The 18,268-nt window shown below is 38.4% G+C and overlaps 3 protein-coding genes across 7 annotated transcripts in view; 1 reads left to right on the top strand and 2 right to left on the bottom strand.

Moving 5' to 3' along the window:
* The window catches only part of LOC124137451, a 32,249-nt gene extending 30,212 nt beyond the window's left edge, over window positions 1-2,037 (bottom strand). The window contains exon 1 of the mRNA XM_046503733.2: window positions 1,884-2,037. The gene's annotated coding sequence lies outside the window, so the exon portion shown is untranslated. The remainder of the gene's footprint in view (window positions 1-1,883) is intronic.
* Window positions 2,038-5,985: 3,948 nt separating this feature from the next.
* Window positions 5,986-11,435, top strand: LOC124137452. Its single transcript, XM_046503734.2, has 10 exons — window positions 5,986-6,097; window positions 6,422-6,537; window positions 6,867-7,017; window positions 7,564-7,660; window positions 7,951-8,133; window positions 8,367-8,485; window positions 8,641-8,737; window positions 8,867-9,629; window positions 10,158-10,247; window positions 10,472-11,435. Exons 1-10 carry the CDS (start codon window positions 6,042-6,044, stop codon window positions 10,621-10,623), a joined length of 1,824 nt encoding a protein of 607 aa, XP_046359690.2. The 5' UTR covers window positions 5,986-6,041; the 3' UTR covers window positions 10,624-11,435.
* A 4,747-nt stretch (window positions 11,436-16,182) lies between these two features.
* Window positions 16,183-18,268, bottom strand: part of LOC124137453 — a 46,546-nt gene continuing 44,460 nt past the window's right edge. For all 5 annotated transcript variants that reach the window (XM_046503736.2, XM_046503735.2, XM_048387322.1 and 2 more), the window contains one exon: window positions 16,183-18,101. In XM_046503736.2, the coding sequence (XP_046359692.2) occupies window positions 17,851-18,101 (251 nt within the window). In that variant the 3' untranslated portion in view covers window positions 16,183-17,850. The remainder of the gene's footprint in view (window positions 18,102-18,268) is intronic.

Genomic DNA, 18,268 nt, shown 5'->3' on the forward strand with positions numbered 1-18,268 from the left:
CCCCATATTGAATGATGACACTAAAATATTTTGGGATCAGCAGGGGAGAGTCTGACCAAGACATGGGAGAGGTGGGGGGTTGTGAAAGAAATTCAAAATTATTAATTTGGGGGAGGATCATGTAGTGTTTTACACTCCCAGGAGCCCAAGGTCATTTACTCATGACATAACATGACACTTCATTTCTAATAATATGGGGCACCCTAAAAGCCAGTATACAGTAGAACGCGGATATAAGGAACACGAATACAGCAAACAAACGGATACAACGAACTGTTATAAAATCTCTGATTTATCTCCTATATATTATCATATTAAATTTACGAATAGAACAAACTCTCTACAGCGAACTAACAGATATAGCGAACTGATATCTGATCACCGACAAGCCCATCTACCACTAATTAGTGACATGTATAGCGAACAGCGAAATCTCACTCAGCTGTACGCAATCAGACGCGAATCAACACAATCATGGCAAATCAACAATCACTGGTGACAGTTAAACCTTGTTAAATTTGCATTATGTGAATCTAAAATGAAACTAACAGTTTTACTCCACTAGTCCTTATAATGATAACGTGTAGCAAAACCTGTAATGGCAAATTTCTACTAGTCCTTATGATACCTTAACTATTGGGCAGTTTGGCAAGGCCTATTGGACAAGTGCCAATTTCTAACACTGCATGTAATTGGACTAATCTAGTCTGTAAAACAAACAAATTTCATTCAATAATGTTTACATTAATTTTGGTGATATTGGAATATATTATTCTGATAAAATAATAATTTCAGATACAATTTCTTCCGACCACTGACTTAAAATTTTTTTTTTGAAGTTGTATCATTTGGTACTTTTTAACTGAATCACCGGTAAATGCGAGAGGAAACGTGTATAAAAGTGTATGTGTCTTGTTTTGTTTTAGCCAAGATGGCAGACGTTTCCGAGCGAAAACGTATATATAACAAACAACGTATACAACGAACTGATTTCTCCAGTCTCATTGTAGTTCATTATATCCATGTCCTACTATATGCATCAAAGGAGGTTCCTCATTTTCAAAGGTACTGGCTTTCTAAACCAATAAGTACTCAAATCATATTTTAATGTAAGGCTGCACAATTTCTTATACTTGGTTTATAAATATATTGATTTAGGGGGGTGAAGCTTGATCATCCCAAAAAGTTGAGAAATGCTGCAATGAAATAATGAGTGCATGCTTTTAATTCTTGTATGACAGAAACAAACAAAAATACATAAACAAAACTGAACTCCCAGGGAGGCTAGATTTCTTTCTCCACCTAATGAACTCAACCTACCAACCAATCCTGGCCTGTGGGTTATTCAAATCAGGTGAAGAAAATGCTCTTGTTTCATGAAAACAGAACTGCCTCACTATATTTAATCATACCCTCGATATAATAGAAATGATTTTTGAATGTTCTACAAATCGATGAACGGCTTTTGTCAATTCAATTTTAGTCTAGTACTCTATATATGTAATATGAAGTGTCAAGAAACGAGCATTGGGGAGGGTGGTCTTTTATGTTACCGCGGCCCTAATCAATGCATGAAAACTACAATCAGCCTTCTCCTTTGTGGTAAATGAATGGATTGTAAGGTTATAAATCCTAATAAAAGACAACAACAACAAACTGTAAAATCTAAGTTTCTGTACCGTAATTGTCAGGAAATTTGAGATCGAGTTACCAATAGTCACGGGAACTTTAGATTGGGTTCCCGATGCATTATCCCAGGAACTCTCTGCCGTTTATTGGTGGATTACAGATTCACCCGTAATGATAATTGATATATCCGATATATCTAATACTCCTAAGAATTCGTGTTTTCTAGCAGACGATATTTCTGTTGCAGCGTTTACCTGTGGTAGGATTGGTGGGAGAGGGGAATATGTCCTTGCTGCTGCCACTGATGTACACCTGTGTCAAGTGTTGCAACTTATTAGCAAACAGTTGATTTTGACTTATATGCTTTATTTCTGCAGGGTGGGTAATCCACCCACTCTTTGAACATGTGATTTTCGATGGTGCAACAACAAATGGGAAGCAACTCCCATCTTATTGCTTTTGCATACCGCTAAAACATTTCAAGAGGAATGAGTTTATTCAGGTGGGGTCCAGTAAATAGGCAGATCTACCAATACATGTATTTATTCTGATTTTACGAAGCGAAATACAATGAATTTAGTATAATCAGTGAGAAATACATACATTCCATTCTGAAAATGTAAGCCTTCATGCGTCAATGCGCTCTCGCCTTGCGGATGCGCGGGGATCTATATTTCGTATGATATAAGTTGTGGCAATGTTGTTGTCTCCTCACACAGATTTCATGGAAATAGGATCAGTGGGATCAATAATCTACATCTACATCAGTTCTGTTTACATCATGATGTCAGTGACATGTACAATGTTCAATCGTCTTCTTTTTCTTCTTCTTCTTCTTCTTCTTTCCCAGAACCACATATTAATGATGCCCCTGATTTCACCGCTAAGCTTCAGGCGTCCTTTGTTCAGAAGTGCCCGGCGCAGGGTATAACATAATGTTCCTTGTCGTTTCGGAAGCGTCATACAAACCCTAAAATATATATATATCAAATACAGCCCAATACAAGTCTAAAGTATACTGCAGTATAAGTATCTGAAAATGAAGATTCTCTGGGCTCCTTTTTATTATATTTCACAACTGTAATTCTATAATTTAACAACTGTTTCAGAGAATATAGATGTTAGTCTAGAAGCGTACCTCAAGGTTTAGATGTGATATACGTATCGTTATTACATCTGCCAGGTCCTTGTGTGGTGACAAAACCATACACGACGAAGTCCATGTTTGACGGAAGAGTCTAGTTCATGATCACATACGTTTTACCCCACGGATGTAGATCTATGTGACTTTGTACCCACACTCCTGAGCGATTTTGTAGCCCAAAAATAATAAAACAATATATTTCAGTTTCTCATTATATTTATTGTTACTTGTACATTGCAAACAATAGTAAATGAGCAGAACATATTACAATAGAACAAGTTCATAATATGACTATATGGACCATTACGAGTAACGTTTGGATATATTTTAGAATCTAATGCAAACTATAATTGGGTACAAACACACAGACTGGTCTAGGTACAAAATCACTACATTCATTGCCAACTGCTCATTTTTTTACGACATATGTAAATTTATCAGAAATGGATTAGGTATTTTCTTTTATATTTAACACCAGTGAAATCATCCAATAAAAACAATTCAAGATATCAAAAAATAATTAATGATATGATGGCATGTGCTATCTGTATCTAATTGCAAGATATCAGGAATTGGACTCGCATCATTAGAAAATGTGAAATATATTATATTATATCATACATCGAATTTATGATAGCAGCATTTCTTTTCAAGATAAAATTATGTTTTATCATATCCTTAATTCATTTCGCGATATCGTACTTTTTATTGCAGTTGTCTAAAATTATCTGTGATGTCTTCAATTCAATTTTGATATCACTAATTTATTTCAAGATATCTTTAAAACAATAGTAGATATCAGTAATTTCGTAATAAATGTGTAAACAGCTTGCTATATAAGTGTGACTGTTGCATCACGATACTGGGATACTAAAAAACTATAGTGCCGGTGTCCCGGTATAAACTCTCCCCCGTACAAATTCTCCCCCGGAGATTTTATACCGGTACAGATTCTCCCCCGAGAATCTGTTCTGAAATAAAATCTCCCCCGGGCGGATATATTTCGCGCCCCCCCTCAGTATAAAGTCTCCCCTCTGATTATTCGGTTTGTTGCAATGTCTTTAAGTACTATAATCTTTAAATAGTTATCTTTAATGTAAGGAGGGTTACTTTAAAATATAGACTATGAAATATGGTCATAATGAATTGATATTTCAGCATATTTTATTTGGTAACTGTACCTTCCATCCTAAAATAATTATAAGACATAATCATACCAAACAAATTTGAATGAAATGACTTAATGTGACAAATACATGTACGGTTACTGTCGTAACTGAAATTCAGAAATCTTATTAATCCTCGCAAACATTCGGTTTTAACACTAACTACGTAAAAACTGTCAACATATCCACGCGCGCCTCCAGCTCACGCTGTCCGTTATACTCTGATTTAAGATCTAAAATATATTCCTTAATACAGGCTACGATTTGAAAATGGTATTAGTGTAGGTGAGGTGAGGTGAAATTGGGTTTAACGTCGCGTCCAAGGTTATTGCACTTATATAGCGACGTGCATGCACGTGTATGTGTGTGTGTGGCTGCTTGTACTAGTCCGGACTGATGCCGATTTATAGTGCTAGCTCACTGAGATACCATGCCACAGTTTACTGTATACTGACTCCGAGCCGACCAGTCCTTGCTTTAAACATACAACATCATAACTATCTAATTCAGCACTGATTAAATCTACTTTGTCTTTAAGACAGCGTACGTTTAGATGTATAAACTTTAAATCTGGACTATGCAAAGGTCCTGGATTTGGATGGATATCACCGCAGCAAAAGAGAAAAAGTAAAACTAAGAATGATAATCGGAAATTATATAAGCAAAGTAACCCAAAATATAGAGAAATGTGTATCATCTTCCCGAAATGATTAGCATGTAGAAAAGATTAAAAAACGCCCACCGCCAGCCTGTATTGAACAACATCAACCGGCATCGTCAAAGCAAAGTGCACATGTAATTGTTACAATCGGGCTGGCGGTGAATCTTAATGAAAAACACCTTGTTAAAAAGACACAACGAAACTGATTTGCATAACTGATGACCACAACATATTGCAAAATATCAAAACAGTAAAGATGATACAGTTTAACCTCATACTCAATCGCCAGCTGTCAATATACAAAACAGAATAATACATCAACATGACAGTTTTCATGTAAAGATTAAGTATTTCTAAGCAAATTAAAGATACATATATCTAGATATTGTGCATATCTTTAAGTTGCTTAGAAATACTTAATCTTTACATGGAAACTGCCATCTTGATGTATTATAATGTATTGTATATTGACAGATTGTGATTAACTGTTACCAGGTGGCTCCAGCTGGGGTAGCAGACGACACACTTTCCAACAATGGGGAAAAGGGTAAAAATATGAGTAGGCTGGTTATCATCGAGTAGAAGACTCACCAGTCTAAGATGTATTGACAAAACACACACTTTATTCTCAACCTTATCTGATGTTAATTCAACAATTTATCATATACTTAGCAGTGGGATATTCTGTTAATAATCTCTCATAATTCTATTGAATGGTTCTGTACATCCTATCAATGTTTATTTGTACAAAGCTGTTTTATGTATGTACAGAAGTGAGACATTAATAAGTTATTGTCTGTCTGTCTGTCTACAATGTATACCGTACAATTTAACCGATTACACAAGCATGGCAAGTATTTATAAAACGACCGAAATGGGGGGAGGGGGGGGGATATTCTGGGGGGAGATTTTATTTCGTAGGTAGGGAGAGAGTTTATTTCGAGAGGGGCGGAACTGTACCGGTATAAATGCGCCGGGGGGAGATTTTATTCTGGGGGCGAATATATTTCGTGACACCGGTATGGCTGTTGGGAAATTGTTTGAATTTGCCTGAACACATAACAAATCGATATTATCAATAAGTGTAAATGTATTTATTTCGATCTGGTTGGATGCGTGTTTCGTTTCCTAATTTCCCAAATGCCTTTTCAAATTTCCGTATTTATGTAAGGGGAACTACTCGGAAAAAAATTATTTACATCTAATTTATCGATAATATGTGGGTTGGTGTTACATGTTATTCAATATAATGATATGTGGTTGACAAGGAGAGGAGAGCTACTTTTATTAACTGGGTCTAACTGGTGTACTATATCAATACCTCACAAGTTGATGTGGAGCATCACGCTCACCGGAAGCACTGTAACGTTGCCATAGACAACGGCATCATTGTTAATGTTGGCGCCATTACAAGAGGAAGTTGTCTAGCGCCACTTTCAAAATGGAATCAACTCCTCGGAGGAAACTGCTTCTTTTTGATGAGAAAAACGACATCACGTAAGAATTAACAAGCTGCTCGTTTTTTTTATTAATCTAGCAGGCTGTTGTACGTGTCTCAAGTTACTTTCTCAACCCAAAGGAGTTCGGAGCTGCCGCCGTACACGAATAATCTTTTTTTATTGACCCATGTAGGCCCATTTACTGTGTGTAATGCTACGAATTGCTGGACAGTTAGAGACATCTAATTATTGATATCTAATTCGTAATACGTAATACGTAATTCCATATTACAAGTGAATTGATATTATCACATTGGCAAATAGATAATAAAACGACAATTATCAATATCCAGATTAAATCCTATATTCACTGCTGTTTCAGTTACTTTGAGATGAAAGCATGGAAGGCAGTTGTGCACACAGTCCTGGCGGCCAGTCAGTTGTATGCCGACAAAATCGACCAGGGAAGAGAAATACTCAAATTCTTCTGTGAACTACGTAAGTTACCATTAATCCAAAGCTAAACACATTATATAACATGTGACGTTTGACAACACTGACTCAGGGCCTCGATCAACATGCATTTATTGATGAACACATGATTATGATTACTTATGATTACAATGGTGAATTTGCAGATTGTACAAATGCATATGTAGGCCACTGGTATTAAAGGATGTTTCATACCCCTGAGACGAACGATATATGTGATTGCACTCTCATTCAGATACTCCACCCATTGTGAGGAAATGATATAGTGGAATAGTCCCTCTGACCACGACAGGATGTGATGAAGATCACTGTCAGATTTTTTGTTTCTTTTCCAGGCATTCAACGCGGGAAAAAGAGATATAACTCTCAGTCAAGAGCAGAAAGATTTAACCAATGCCTGACAAAGATCAGTGAATTCCACAAAGCAGTCCTTGGGGATATGGTTAAACATACAGGCCCAGATGGACCATTTGGAGACCTGCTAATGTAAGGATGTATTCATGTATGTGTGTTAGCAATGGTCATAAATTTGGCATAGATATATGCAGTGGTATATCCAAAGACGTATATATATATATATTTATATCTATACGTCTTTGGTATATCAAAATGAAACTATACATGTTCATTACAAGACACATCATACTGTGTTACATCCTAAAGAAATGACAAAGTCTTCCACTATGTGTCACCTGGCTTTGTGAGCATGACATTGAAGCCCAGCAGTGTGGATATATTTTCACCGATCAGTCTGTCTGTTAGCTGCCACACTGTTACACTGAAAATGTTACCTGAAAATGGTACCATGAATTCACTCTCACATCATGTTCTCACACATTCGTTCTTCATAAAGACAGGTGGTGGGCAAGCCTAATGGTTAAAGCCTTTGCTCGCACGCCTAAAGTCCGGGTTCAATTCCCCACATGGGTACAATGTGTGAAGCCCATTTTTAGTGTCCCCTGTCGTGATATTGCTGGAATATTGCAAAAAGCAATACACTCTTCAATTCAGTGATTACCTTAAATTACACAGGTCAGACAATCATGTGTTCGAGCAACTCCCGAAAAGAGCAGCTGCCATGAGGAAAACACATCGTAAGCTCGAGAAGAATGCAGCAAAAGCATGGAAGGTGGGTTGTAGGTTTCTAGTCATGACTAAATGCCAGACTACAACCACACTACCTAACTGCTCAACAAGCCTGAATCCTCTGAACAGCTAGGCGCCAGCCATTTTATCTGTAGTGAAGTTTGATGAATTGAATTTGGATTTGTGTAACTTTCTGAACTTTGACAACTTGAGTGACAATATATTAATATATTTTAGCGTTTCATAACTATAGGACAATAGTGTTACATAATGTTACACATAAATTTGTTGTTCAGAGAACAGAATGCACTAGTACTATTATTATTCTACCAGCACTATGGACGGAGAGTGAGAAAGAAGGAGGACCTATATACAAAACTGTCTGGCACCATGACTGCTGTGGATATAGAGCTGGACAGAAAATACACCAGTTTCAAGTCCAAAACTGATGCTGCCTTGACAAGATATAATGTCTTTTTCACAAACGAAGTCAATCAACGAGAGGTCTTAGCTCAGGTGAGTTTCTCTTGCTGTAGGTTACTGGTACATAGACATCTTGAAACAAACACCATACGTCTCTCAGATACTGAGATGTAATAAATCTTTATGTAATACTAGTTTATTTTAATTATATACAGTTTCATGATAATTCAAGTAAACATATTTGGGGTTAATGTTGACAAACAAGATAGTAGCAGTTTATCAATATTACCTTAAACTTCACACAGTTAAGGGTCTTCTTTTTCCAGAAAACTGAGAGTCTCAAAGAAGACTTTCTGGAACAAGAGAAAGAGAAGCTTGACGTAATGTTTGCATCCATCAGTAACCTTGTAGAGAGGATGGAGAAACTCACCCCTCCATCACTGGGGTAAGTTGTTTAGGATTTTCAGGTTACAGTTGGTACAACAGACCGAAAGTCCAGTGTGCTGTTTGTTCTAATGCCATTATGTTATTGCTATGATGATGTGCTATGAAGAAATAACTTTGTACAGCTTTCACCATGCTGACTACTTTTTGTTACAGCTGTCTAGATTATGAACCAGAGGAGGTTGACACTACATCAATGGCTAGAGAAATATGGGAATCCTCCCTGAAGAAACACACATTCCCAAAACATCGGGTAAGTGATTTGTCGTTTATTATTGTACATACATTGACAAAACTACTTACAGACGGAGTATATATGTATATGGGACATGGGAGTTATGTTTGCAGTATTCTGTATCTTATGTCTCCATTACCCAAACAGGCTTTAGATGACACGACAAGTACAGAGGATGTGGATGTCATCAATGAAGAAGCTGATTCAGATGATGAGGACAAGGAATCAGTTGATGATGATGACTCGGATGAAGAATCGGAAAACACATATCTCCAGCCTAGAAAGAAGGAAATCCCCGTGGGCAGCCTTGCTGCTCCAAAGAATGACCATCATCTTGCTGAAGTCCTGGAGGAAATTTTGATGTCTGACAATGATGAGCCTGTCCAAGAGAGACCACACACTCCAGACAGAGTGTCCACACCTGCAGCTGCTGATGTTATTCTGCCCGAATCTCCCCGATCGAATAGAGAAGTCTACAGCCTCATCAGACAGAGATCAGCTTATACTTTCCAAAGTGCAACGCATGAACCACGTAGACACAAATCAGCTGCCAACAGGAAGGAAACTAGAGATCTCAAGATGGGATCAGATTATCAACCCTCATCATCTAGAGAGGAAAAGCACTTAAAGAATTCACCTTCCAAAAATAAGGAATTATCGACAGAGCATGCACAACTTCAGGAAACAGTACACACCAAGTCTCAGCCTGATCGACCTGGCCTTGCATCTTGTGCGCGAAGACGTCGCAGGGCAGCTAAGGTGGTTCAGAGTCACTCCCCAGGATGTGACAGCTCCTCTTCTACAGCACAAGGACACAGACATGATCAGAAGTCTCCCAGTGTAAAGGTATCACCAGTACACAGATTGGACAGCTCCAAGGAGGGGTGGACATCTAACTCTTCTGGAACAGGTAGGACTCAAGGATTTAGCTTAGTGTTTTAAACATTTTTACGAAGGAATTATCAACATACAAACGAACCTTGTTATTTTGAATGAACCGATATCTTGAACCTATTGTCCAGTCCTAACTGCTTCATTATATTAATACATTTGCCAGATTATCTCCATTTTTTAAATATAAATATACATAGCGCTATCATGAACCTTGGACTTGGTCAAAACTTTGACTTTACTTAAGAATTTTGTACGTTTATTTTGAAGTTGGCATTCGAACATAATTGATTTAACTTCAATTTATACCAGATACGTCCTTCACGGAAGTGTCATTTCCAAAATTGTTGTAAACTGTTTTTCTCTCCACAGAACCCCCAGCCAGTGTCAAGGAGGGAGGGATATCTATCTCTTCCGGCACATGTAGGATTCTATGAATTAGTGTTTTAAACATTTGTTCCAACCTTAGTTACTTCAATGATAACAAATTCATTTATTCAATGAAGGGCTCCTTACAAACGATTACTTTGTTTTTGATTTCCCACAGGACTCTGTGTGTCAACCATGAGCAGAGTGTCAGTCTTTGCTGTCCAGAACTGGAAGAAGACAAGTCCCAACCAGGTCAGCCTTCGTGTTGGTGAGTTAAAATAATTGCTTTTAAGACATCATCATGTCATTTTCACCAAGTCAGAATTTCTAGGATAAAACCTGCCGGGACCTTCAATCACCATCTTGCCTGATTCGGATCCAGCTTCCATCACTGTGGTACAGCTGTGTGTATGCTCTGCTTCACCATTCGCCAACTCACTCACTCACCCACTCACTCTCTCCCTCCTCACCTTCATCTCCATCACTTTTCAGGCATGAAGATCAAGCAGATCAGAGCAGCTGGTGCTGATGGCATGGCCTATGGCTACAAGAAGAACAAACTCGGGATGAGGATACACGGCTCTTACCCTGCTGGCCTGGTCTCCCTGTGTGTGCCCACAAGAGAGTCTCACCCTAACGAGTAAATCACGCCCTGATTATGAGTATGGAACATGGACCTTTGTTGATAGGATTGATACTTTTTGTATAACATATATAGAGAAATAAATGCACTGTGGTAATAGCATATTTGTCCTTGGAGATGCTACCAGTGTGGGCTTAAAATAATTTCTCTTTTTGTGTTGCATGGAACTATGATGAGAGTATATTAATTATTTTGTTACATTACACACCACATACATAATATTAGTATGCATTTCTTGCATTATAAAATGTCTATGCTATGCAAATAAGATAAAACATATAAAAAAATAATTGTTCTCATTGATAGATATATAATTAAATGAATAAAACATCTCTTCACATGATTTGTGATATATACCTTTGTAATATATGTTTTTGATCATATCTTTATTTGTTACTTGTATACATTCATATAAACTTGTATTTAAAGAAAGAGTTATGTGAATCTTTGATTTATCGTTCGTTTTGTATATATGTATTCATCTTTACATGCATATTTACAATTGTTAACAATTTGAAATAACTATTTCAGAAATGTGCAATAAAAACATGATATATGATGTTTACCTATGTGCCAATGTACACCATGAAAATGATATATAAACACTTCTGCAATATTTTACGTTTGTTGAAATGAGGCCACTGGATTGGGCGTGTATCCTTGATACAGTCTGCACCTCCAACACACAGAATGATGTTTGGTGCATCATTATGCCCCACCACTGAATTCTTCACATGGCCATGTTGTCACCTGTTTACTCTATATACTGTAGACTATTGTAACTTTGTGTCTTAAATAAAGTTTTGAATGGACTACATTTTCTTGTGTTGTATTAAAATCCCGTCAGATTGTCCTCCACAGTGACCATGTCCAGCTTGCAGTCATTGGACAGGTCAGCCCAATCATGAATGATCTTCCGCCAAGGGGACTAATGTTCCTGCGTGCGTTTGCGTGTTCCATGCTGCCAGACCAGAATAATTCCGTCTGTGACCGGCAACAACAGTCTGCTCTCATCCGACCAGTGGGTTTTCCTCAATGTCCTCAGGTTCAAGCCACGTTTCGCCAATAACCATGTCAAACGGTCACTGCGGCGATCTGACATCACATGACGCTTGGTCACCCTCTTTCACTTCAAACCCTGCTGATGCTGAGTCGATTTCTCAACTGTCTTGGTTGCATCCAGTTCTCCCTCAGACAGGTGCTTGTGGCAAAGAGTTATCGCCTTATCAAGCGGAGCAGCTCGCGATCTTCGTGTGTTGAAGTCACGGGAGGCCACCCCAGGACTTGGACGGTCCTTAACCTCATTAGTTTGCCGAGGTTTCTGTTTCAATCTGTGTATAACCGAATGGCGATAACCGAACTGACGATTACCTTTCGCCGTCAGATAATCTCCTATGTACCATGTTGAAGACGAATTGAAGGGCAAGTATGGTGCTTGGGTTTAGCGTCCACTGGACTTTTGGAATTTACAAGTACCGAGTGGCTTGTTTTAGGTGCAACATACAAGTGCTTTTCGTATACCACCAACCAACCAACATTAACATCAACTGCCGAGACAATTATCTCTAGTTAACCATCTACTCAAGTCAAAATGTGAATTTCGTTGTTGAAACTGAGTGGAAACAATTGATAATTTTTACTCGTGTTCATACATATATACCACTTAAAATGATTAGTACAAGGATGTAATGAATGCTTACATTTTGTTTTCAATTTCATTCTGAGGCCACGAATAGTAAAACGGTATAGTACGCTATAGATAATGGTTTTACAATGGAAGATAGCGGCTTCCGTGGTATAATCTTGCATCCCTCAAATCCACACAAGTATTAAGCACAATAGCATTTAGTCCGCTCATACATATTGTTATCAAAAGATGTACTCTACTGTTCAAAGTCTACGCGCATTCTACCGTCAAAACATAATGGAACTGATAAAATGATAGTGAAGGTGCAATGACGATAAATGTCTGTAAAATTAATGTCGGGCGTCAGATCAATATCTGGTGTGTCCACCATGTTGGGCGATACAGTCGAGAAATTACACTTTTTGATTTGCCAAACATTCGGGGAACTTGGGATATTGACGCTCTGTAGGCGCACACTTTGGCTTCTGTGTGCACGTGCATCATTGTAAATGTACACCTCAACGATAGCTACATTCAAATCATCAGTGCCCTTATTTATTGTCGGTAGTATATGTGCAGGAAACTCCCCAGCTGCTGATTGAACTCTAACCTTTCAAGTCTCCTGCTTCCTACCCGTGTTCGACGAATTATTGTGTTTACGGTCTGGTGTAGACAAAGCAAGAAGTGTGTCAGGACTAACCACGGTTAGACCTGCCCAATGGGAACCTACAGGCTATAATTTAACTCAGGCGTTGCTTGTATTGACTCAGAATTTATGACGTACTAGAGTTTAACTGTTGTTGTAAAACACTGATCGAGGACAACCCCAGACGCTTTAAGGGTGCACTTCCCTCTTCAATATTAACCCTTTAGACAATGAAACATTGATAACTCAAATTCCTTCCACCATACAAATCCAGCGAAAACTCGTTAACTTGAGTATGTGTGTTGTTTTAACGCCGTTTGCAACACCGTTTCGGTTATATGAGGGCGTAAAATATTTCGCGTATGTGGAACTATGTACAAATGGTACATTAATACACGTCTTACTGCGATGTAGATTTAACGTAGTGTTAATATAAATCGCCAGGTTAAGAAGAAGTTATAAAAACCGATGGCATGAATGTATTTTGGTTAACACCACAAGAGTTAACATGTTACAATCTCCCAAACAGATCACCATTCAGACAAAAGCTCCAGCTGTACGCAGACGCGACTGTCTCAAGCAGTGAGAAGCTTTGTTAAACCAGTGGTATTCTACACAGTGGTATTCTGCCATATAATGGCAGCACCAGAGAAGAAATGGCCAGACCTTGTAGGAAAGGTAAGACTTTATTATCTTTTTGTTTTATTTAACGCCGCACTCAATATTACACCTGTTAACACAGGGGCCTGTAAATATTTCGAGTAATTTCCACGCCATCGGGGTACGATGACACGCTATCAAACAAGTCACTGAATCTTACCAGTGGTCGCCTCTTACGACCTTAGAGCGAGCTAAGCATTGTAGCATTGGGACGTGATGATCATAACTGGTACCTAGTTACTGGTGTCCGGTGTCCCTGTGGTCAATGATGCAGTGAATGGCTTTCCGAGTTATGTTCATTTGACACGGATCCCTTGAACGTGTCTTCGAATTCTAGATTCGCCCGGAGACACGATGGGCTTTTTTTCTACAACTATAAACAGACACGCCTTTGTATATTCAACTAAAATTCTCTTCACAGGCCTTACTTGGCCAAAACTCACGACAAACATGATGTACCCGTGAAGATCCGGGTAGAGGATAGGTCTGCAGCAACCCATGCTTGTCGTGAGAGGCCACTAACGGGTTCTCAGGTTTCGCCGACTTGGTTGATGCATCTCATCGTATCTCAAATGCGTAGATCGGTGCTCATGATGTCAGTCACTGGATTGTCTGGTCAAGACTCCATTATTTACATACCGCCGTCATATAGCTGGAATATGCTGAGTGCGGCGTTAAACAACAAACTCACATGCTGTACTGAAGGCTCAGTTCGTCCAAATATTCCGTTCTGATATACTGTTTTGATATCTGAAAAATAACATTAATCCAATGGATATGCTCATGGAACATTGAGAATTCGCTGCCTACAACTAGATCTAACATGTCTATAATATATTATTGTTTCAAATTTTCGTTCCTTGTTCAGACAGGTGAGGAGGCCAAGGCGGTCATTGAAAGTGAAGACGCTAGTCTTGAGGCAAGTACATCTTGCGTTCGATTTCAAACCCTGGATGACCCAGGTGAACCTGCGTTGCCCAATGTTAGCACATGTTAACTGATTTACGTCATTCTTAAGTTGCCCTAATTTGACCATACCTACTGAATCCCTGGGGTGCGATACTCCGGTTAGCATCCCCCAAGTGACGTCCAAGTGATCGAACATTAGTTTCATTTATTGATTCAATCATGACTAAAACCATAGTTATATATAATAATATATAATTAACTGGGTATTGAAAGTACATAAGAAATCTGATATGCGCAAGGACAATTTAACTTTCGATTGTTGATATAAATACTTTAGAATCAATAACGCAACGTTGATGATGATTTTGCATATCTGATGTTCTACGCGTCATTTTGAACTTCCTCGTCGTTGAACATTAGAACAAGTACATTGACAGCTTTGTCAATCAAGGAAACACTTGTTAACCTCCCATATTAAGTTGTGTTTGTTAAAAGCAATTCTAGCTGTCAGTCATTTTGTATTATATATAAGGCTGCATTTTATTCGTTATATTTCGGGTTCTGCGCTAAGTTATCCTTGATGAACACTGGTTAACTCAGTTGAATCTAGTCAACCCTGGCAGCCAGAAATATGGTAACCTCAGTTCTCAAATTTTGAAAATCGAACGCACGTACTGTGTAGTTGTTTTCGGCAGGATATCGTATCAGTGATTAATTGCAAGGCCGTAGCTGACTTTTTTTGACAAATATTGGTACAAGTATCACTTGTCCCCAACTTGATTCAAATAAAACTGTTTTCTATAAAAAAAAATCCAGGGGGGCTACGGCACTGAATTGAGTTGTGTGACTGCTTTGAACAATATTTTATTTACCGCCCTATTGTCTGTAAGGGCGGGTCCAGCATTATTAAAAGGGAGGGGTCCACTATCTCCACATCCACCCTGCCAACAACATACTTCATTTGGTTTTCAAAAAGGAGGACCGGTAATTTATTATGGGGTTGGGTTGGGGTAGGTCGGGTTACCAGAGCGAATCGGGGAGGGTCACCTTCAGAGAAAACAGATATTTCACACTTGGAAGAACGTTATAAGATCATTTCCAACCCAGTAACGAAATATTGTTGTCTGACTTCTGCAAGTACAAAGCAGAATAGATGAGAGGTGAAGAAAGGTGCAGATAGTGTAGAAATAGAACTCTGTGGGATGAGGAAGGTGAAAACTAAATGAAATAGTTTTGTCACCTGAGAATAGAAAGCATAAGTAGTCTGACAATGGAAGGAAATATTGTGATGGATGATCAAGCTATACCTTTTGAACAAAACAACAATAACCAAAAATATACTAATTTTATGAAGATTTGGAAAAGAAGCTGAGGAACTTTAGAAGGAAATCAAAACACCAGCACTGAATTATTCCCTTGAGTTGAATGGTGATAAAAATATATGTCAGGTGTAAAGAAAAATATATTGTTGCTAGATTATTTGATTAGACATATGGTAGAACGTACAAAAATACACAGACACAAAGAAGAATTTTTGCTATGTGAGATCACACTTATAAAACTGGAAGGTACAGCTCTATCTGTCCAAGTGCCTTTAGCACAGTATCACGTCAGTAGTTATGATTTTATGTATGCTTCAATGAATTGTCACACAAGTTGTGAGACAAGACTTTCTTTCAGGTTGGTAGATCTAAGTAAAAAAAATCCAACTTTTTCTATTTCTAATTTAAGTATTTTTTATTTCCTCTAAATGTTAAGTGGGTGGGTGGGTGAATAAATAACACAAATAAAATAGATGCGGGAGTTTTTAAAACATATCAAATTACTAATCTGATGATTGATAAATGTGGGACTATGACTCCAGTTTGGGCAATTATTTCTATGTTTTCTTGTAATCACAGGTCATTGTTTTACCTGAGGATTCCATGGTGACACGCGACCTGCGCTTTGACCGTGTGCGCATCTACGTGAAAGACGATGGAACAGTTGCATCACCGCCTATGATTGGATAAGATGCGCCATGACTTCATTGTTCAACATCCCATATCACATTCAGGTTCCAAATAAACATAATACCTTGAATAAATCTTGCTGTGTGTGCTTTTTCCAGAAAATAAGAACATGCAATCTGCCTTGCCACATCTGTAAGGATGAAATTAAGTAAATGGCTAAACATTTGACTTGAACTGTTTTGAGTTGTGTGAGTGGGTGAAATCAGCAATATTAGTGCTGCATCCTGGCCAAAACAAACCAGTGGTAGATAATGTGAACATCTGTCAGAGTATGTGACACACACCGGTCACCCCCGTCAACTAAACTTTAGTTCAGTCATGGTTTGAAGTCAGTATCTTGAGTTTAAACAGAAATACTTTGGCTGGAATTTTATTTTATTGAGTGAGTGAGTTTGATTTTATGCCGCATTTAGCAATATTCCAGCAATATCATGACGGGGGACACCAGAAATGGGCTTCACACATTGTACCCATGTTGGGAATTGAATGTGGGTTTTTGGTGTGACGAGCAAACACTTTAACCTCTTTTATTGAAATGCACTGAGAGAAATGATGAATGAAATAGACTAAGGACTTGTCATAGTTTGTTTAAGTTCTCTTAAAAGATGTGTCATTTCAAATCAAAGCTGTCAAGTCAAAACAAGGACAAGTCAAAGAGTTTTCCCACAAAGTGTTTTGAAGTGAAAGAAGCATCAGCCATGGCCATGACATAATACATGTGTGAGAACAACTTTTCCTAAGGTTAAGATTAACACAAATTTGAACTTTCACCCAATTTGACTATATTTTTGCACAAACTCTGGTCATCTGTTTCATTAATGCACAAACTCCATCAAATACAAGATCCTACAAAATCAGATATCCTTTGCCTCTGTCCAAGTCCAATATCTTTATTACATCTATATTGAATTTAAAATGAAAATAAAAAAGTGAGTAAATGTGAAAGTGATAACAAGTAATTTTAGCTTTGTTCAAAAGATTCCTGTTATTCCAAGGTGTACACCTATAATCCTCAGAAGACCTGTCTGTTACAGTTCCTGTTATTCCAAGGTGTACACCTATAATCCCCTGATGGCCAGTCTGGGACAGTTCATGTTATTCACAGGCGTACACCTATAATCCCCTCATGGCCAGTCTGTGACAGTTCCTGTCATTCACAGGTGTACACCTATAATCCCCTCATGGCCAGTCTGTGACAGTTCCTGTTATTCCAAGGTGTACACCTATAATTCCCTGATGGCCGGTCTGTGACAGTTCCTGTTATTGACAGGCGTACACCTATAATTCCCTCATGACCAGTCTGTGACAGTTCCTGTTATTGACAGGCGTACACCTATAATTCCCTCATGACCAGTCTGTGACAGTTCCTGTTATTCACAGGCGTACACCTATAATTCCCTGATGGCCGTCCCTCATAAAGACGTGCCAACCCCTCCTGCCACATTCAGAATCTGTGTTTGCCTCGTCCTCTTGACCCTTCAAGTACTCCACACAGAAACATCTTGGTCCTGGTCCAAGGAAGGGCAGCACCCCTAGGATCTTCCCGTGGCTGTCATAGTGGAACACATGCTCCCTCTGCAGTTCTATTGCATCAAGTTGTATTTTAAATGTCACCAGAAACCCAGCTGAAAAACAAGAGCAGAAACCCAGAACTTCAACAGATTAGTTCTATATACCCAGTGGGCAGCATGGCTGATTGTTGTTCTAATAGGCATCTGGTTGGAGATAGGTAAGTTCTGCAACATGTAACAGCAGACTTCCTTAAAGAGTGTGGATAAATTACTCCAGATGT

This window comes from Haliotis rufescens, unplaced genomic scaffold (assembly GCF_023055435.1).
Source record: "Haliotis rufescens isolate VD_foot unplaced genomic scaffold, xgHalRufe1.0.p SCAF_7, whole genome shotgun sequence".
In the NCBI taxonomy this organism is placed as follows: Eukaryota; Metazoa; Mollusca; class Gastropoda; order Lepetellida; family Haliotidae; genus Haliotis; species Haliotis rufescens.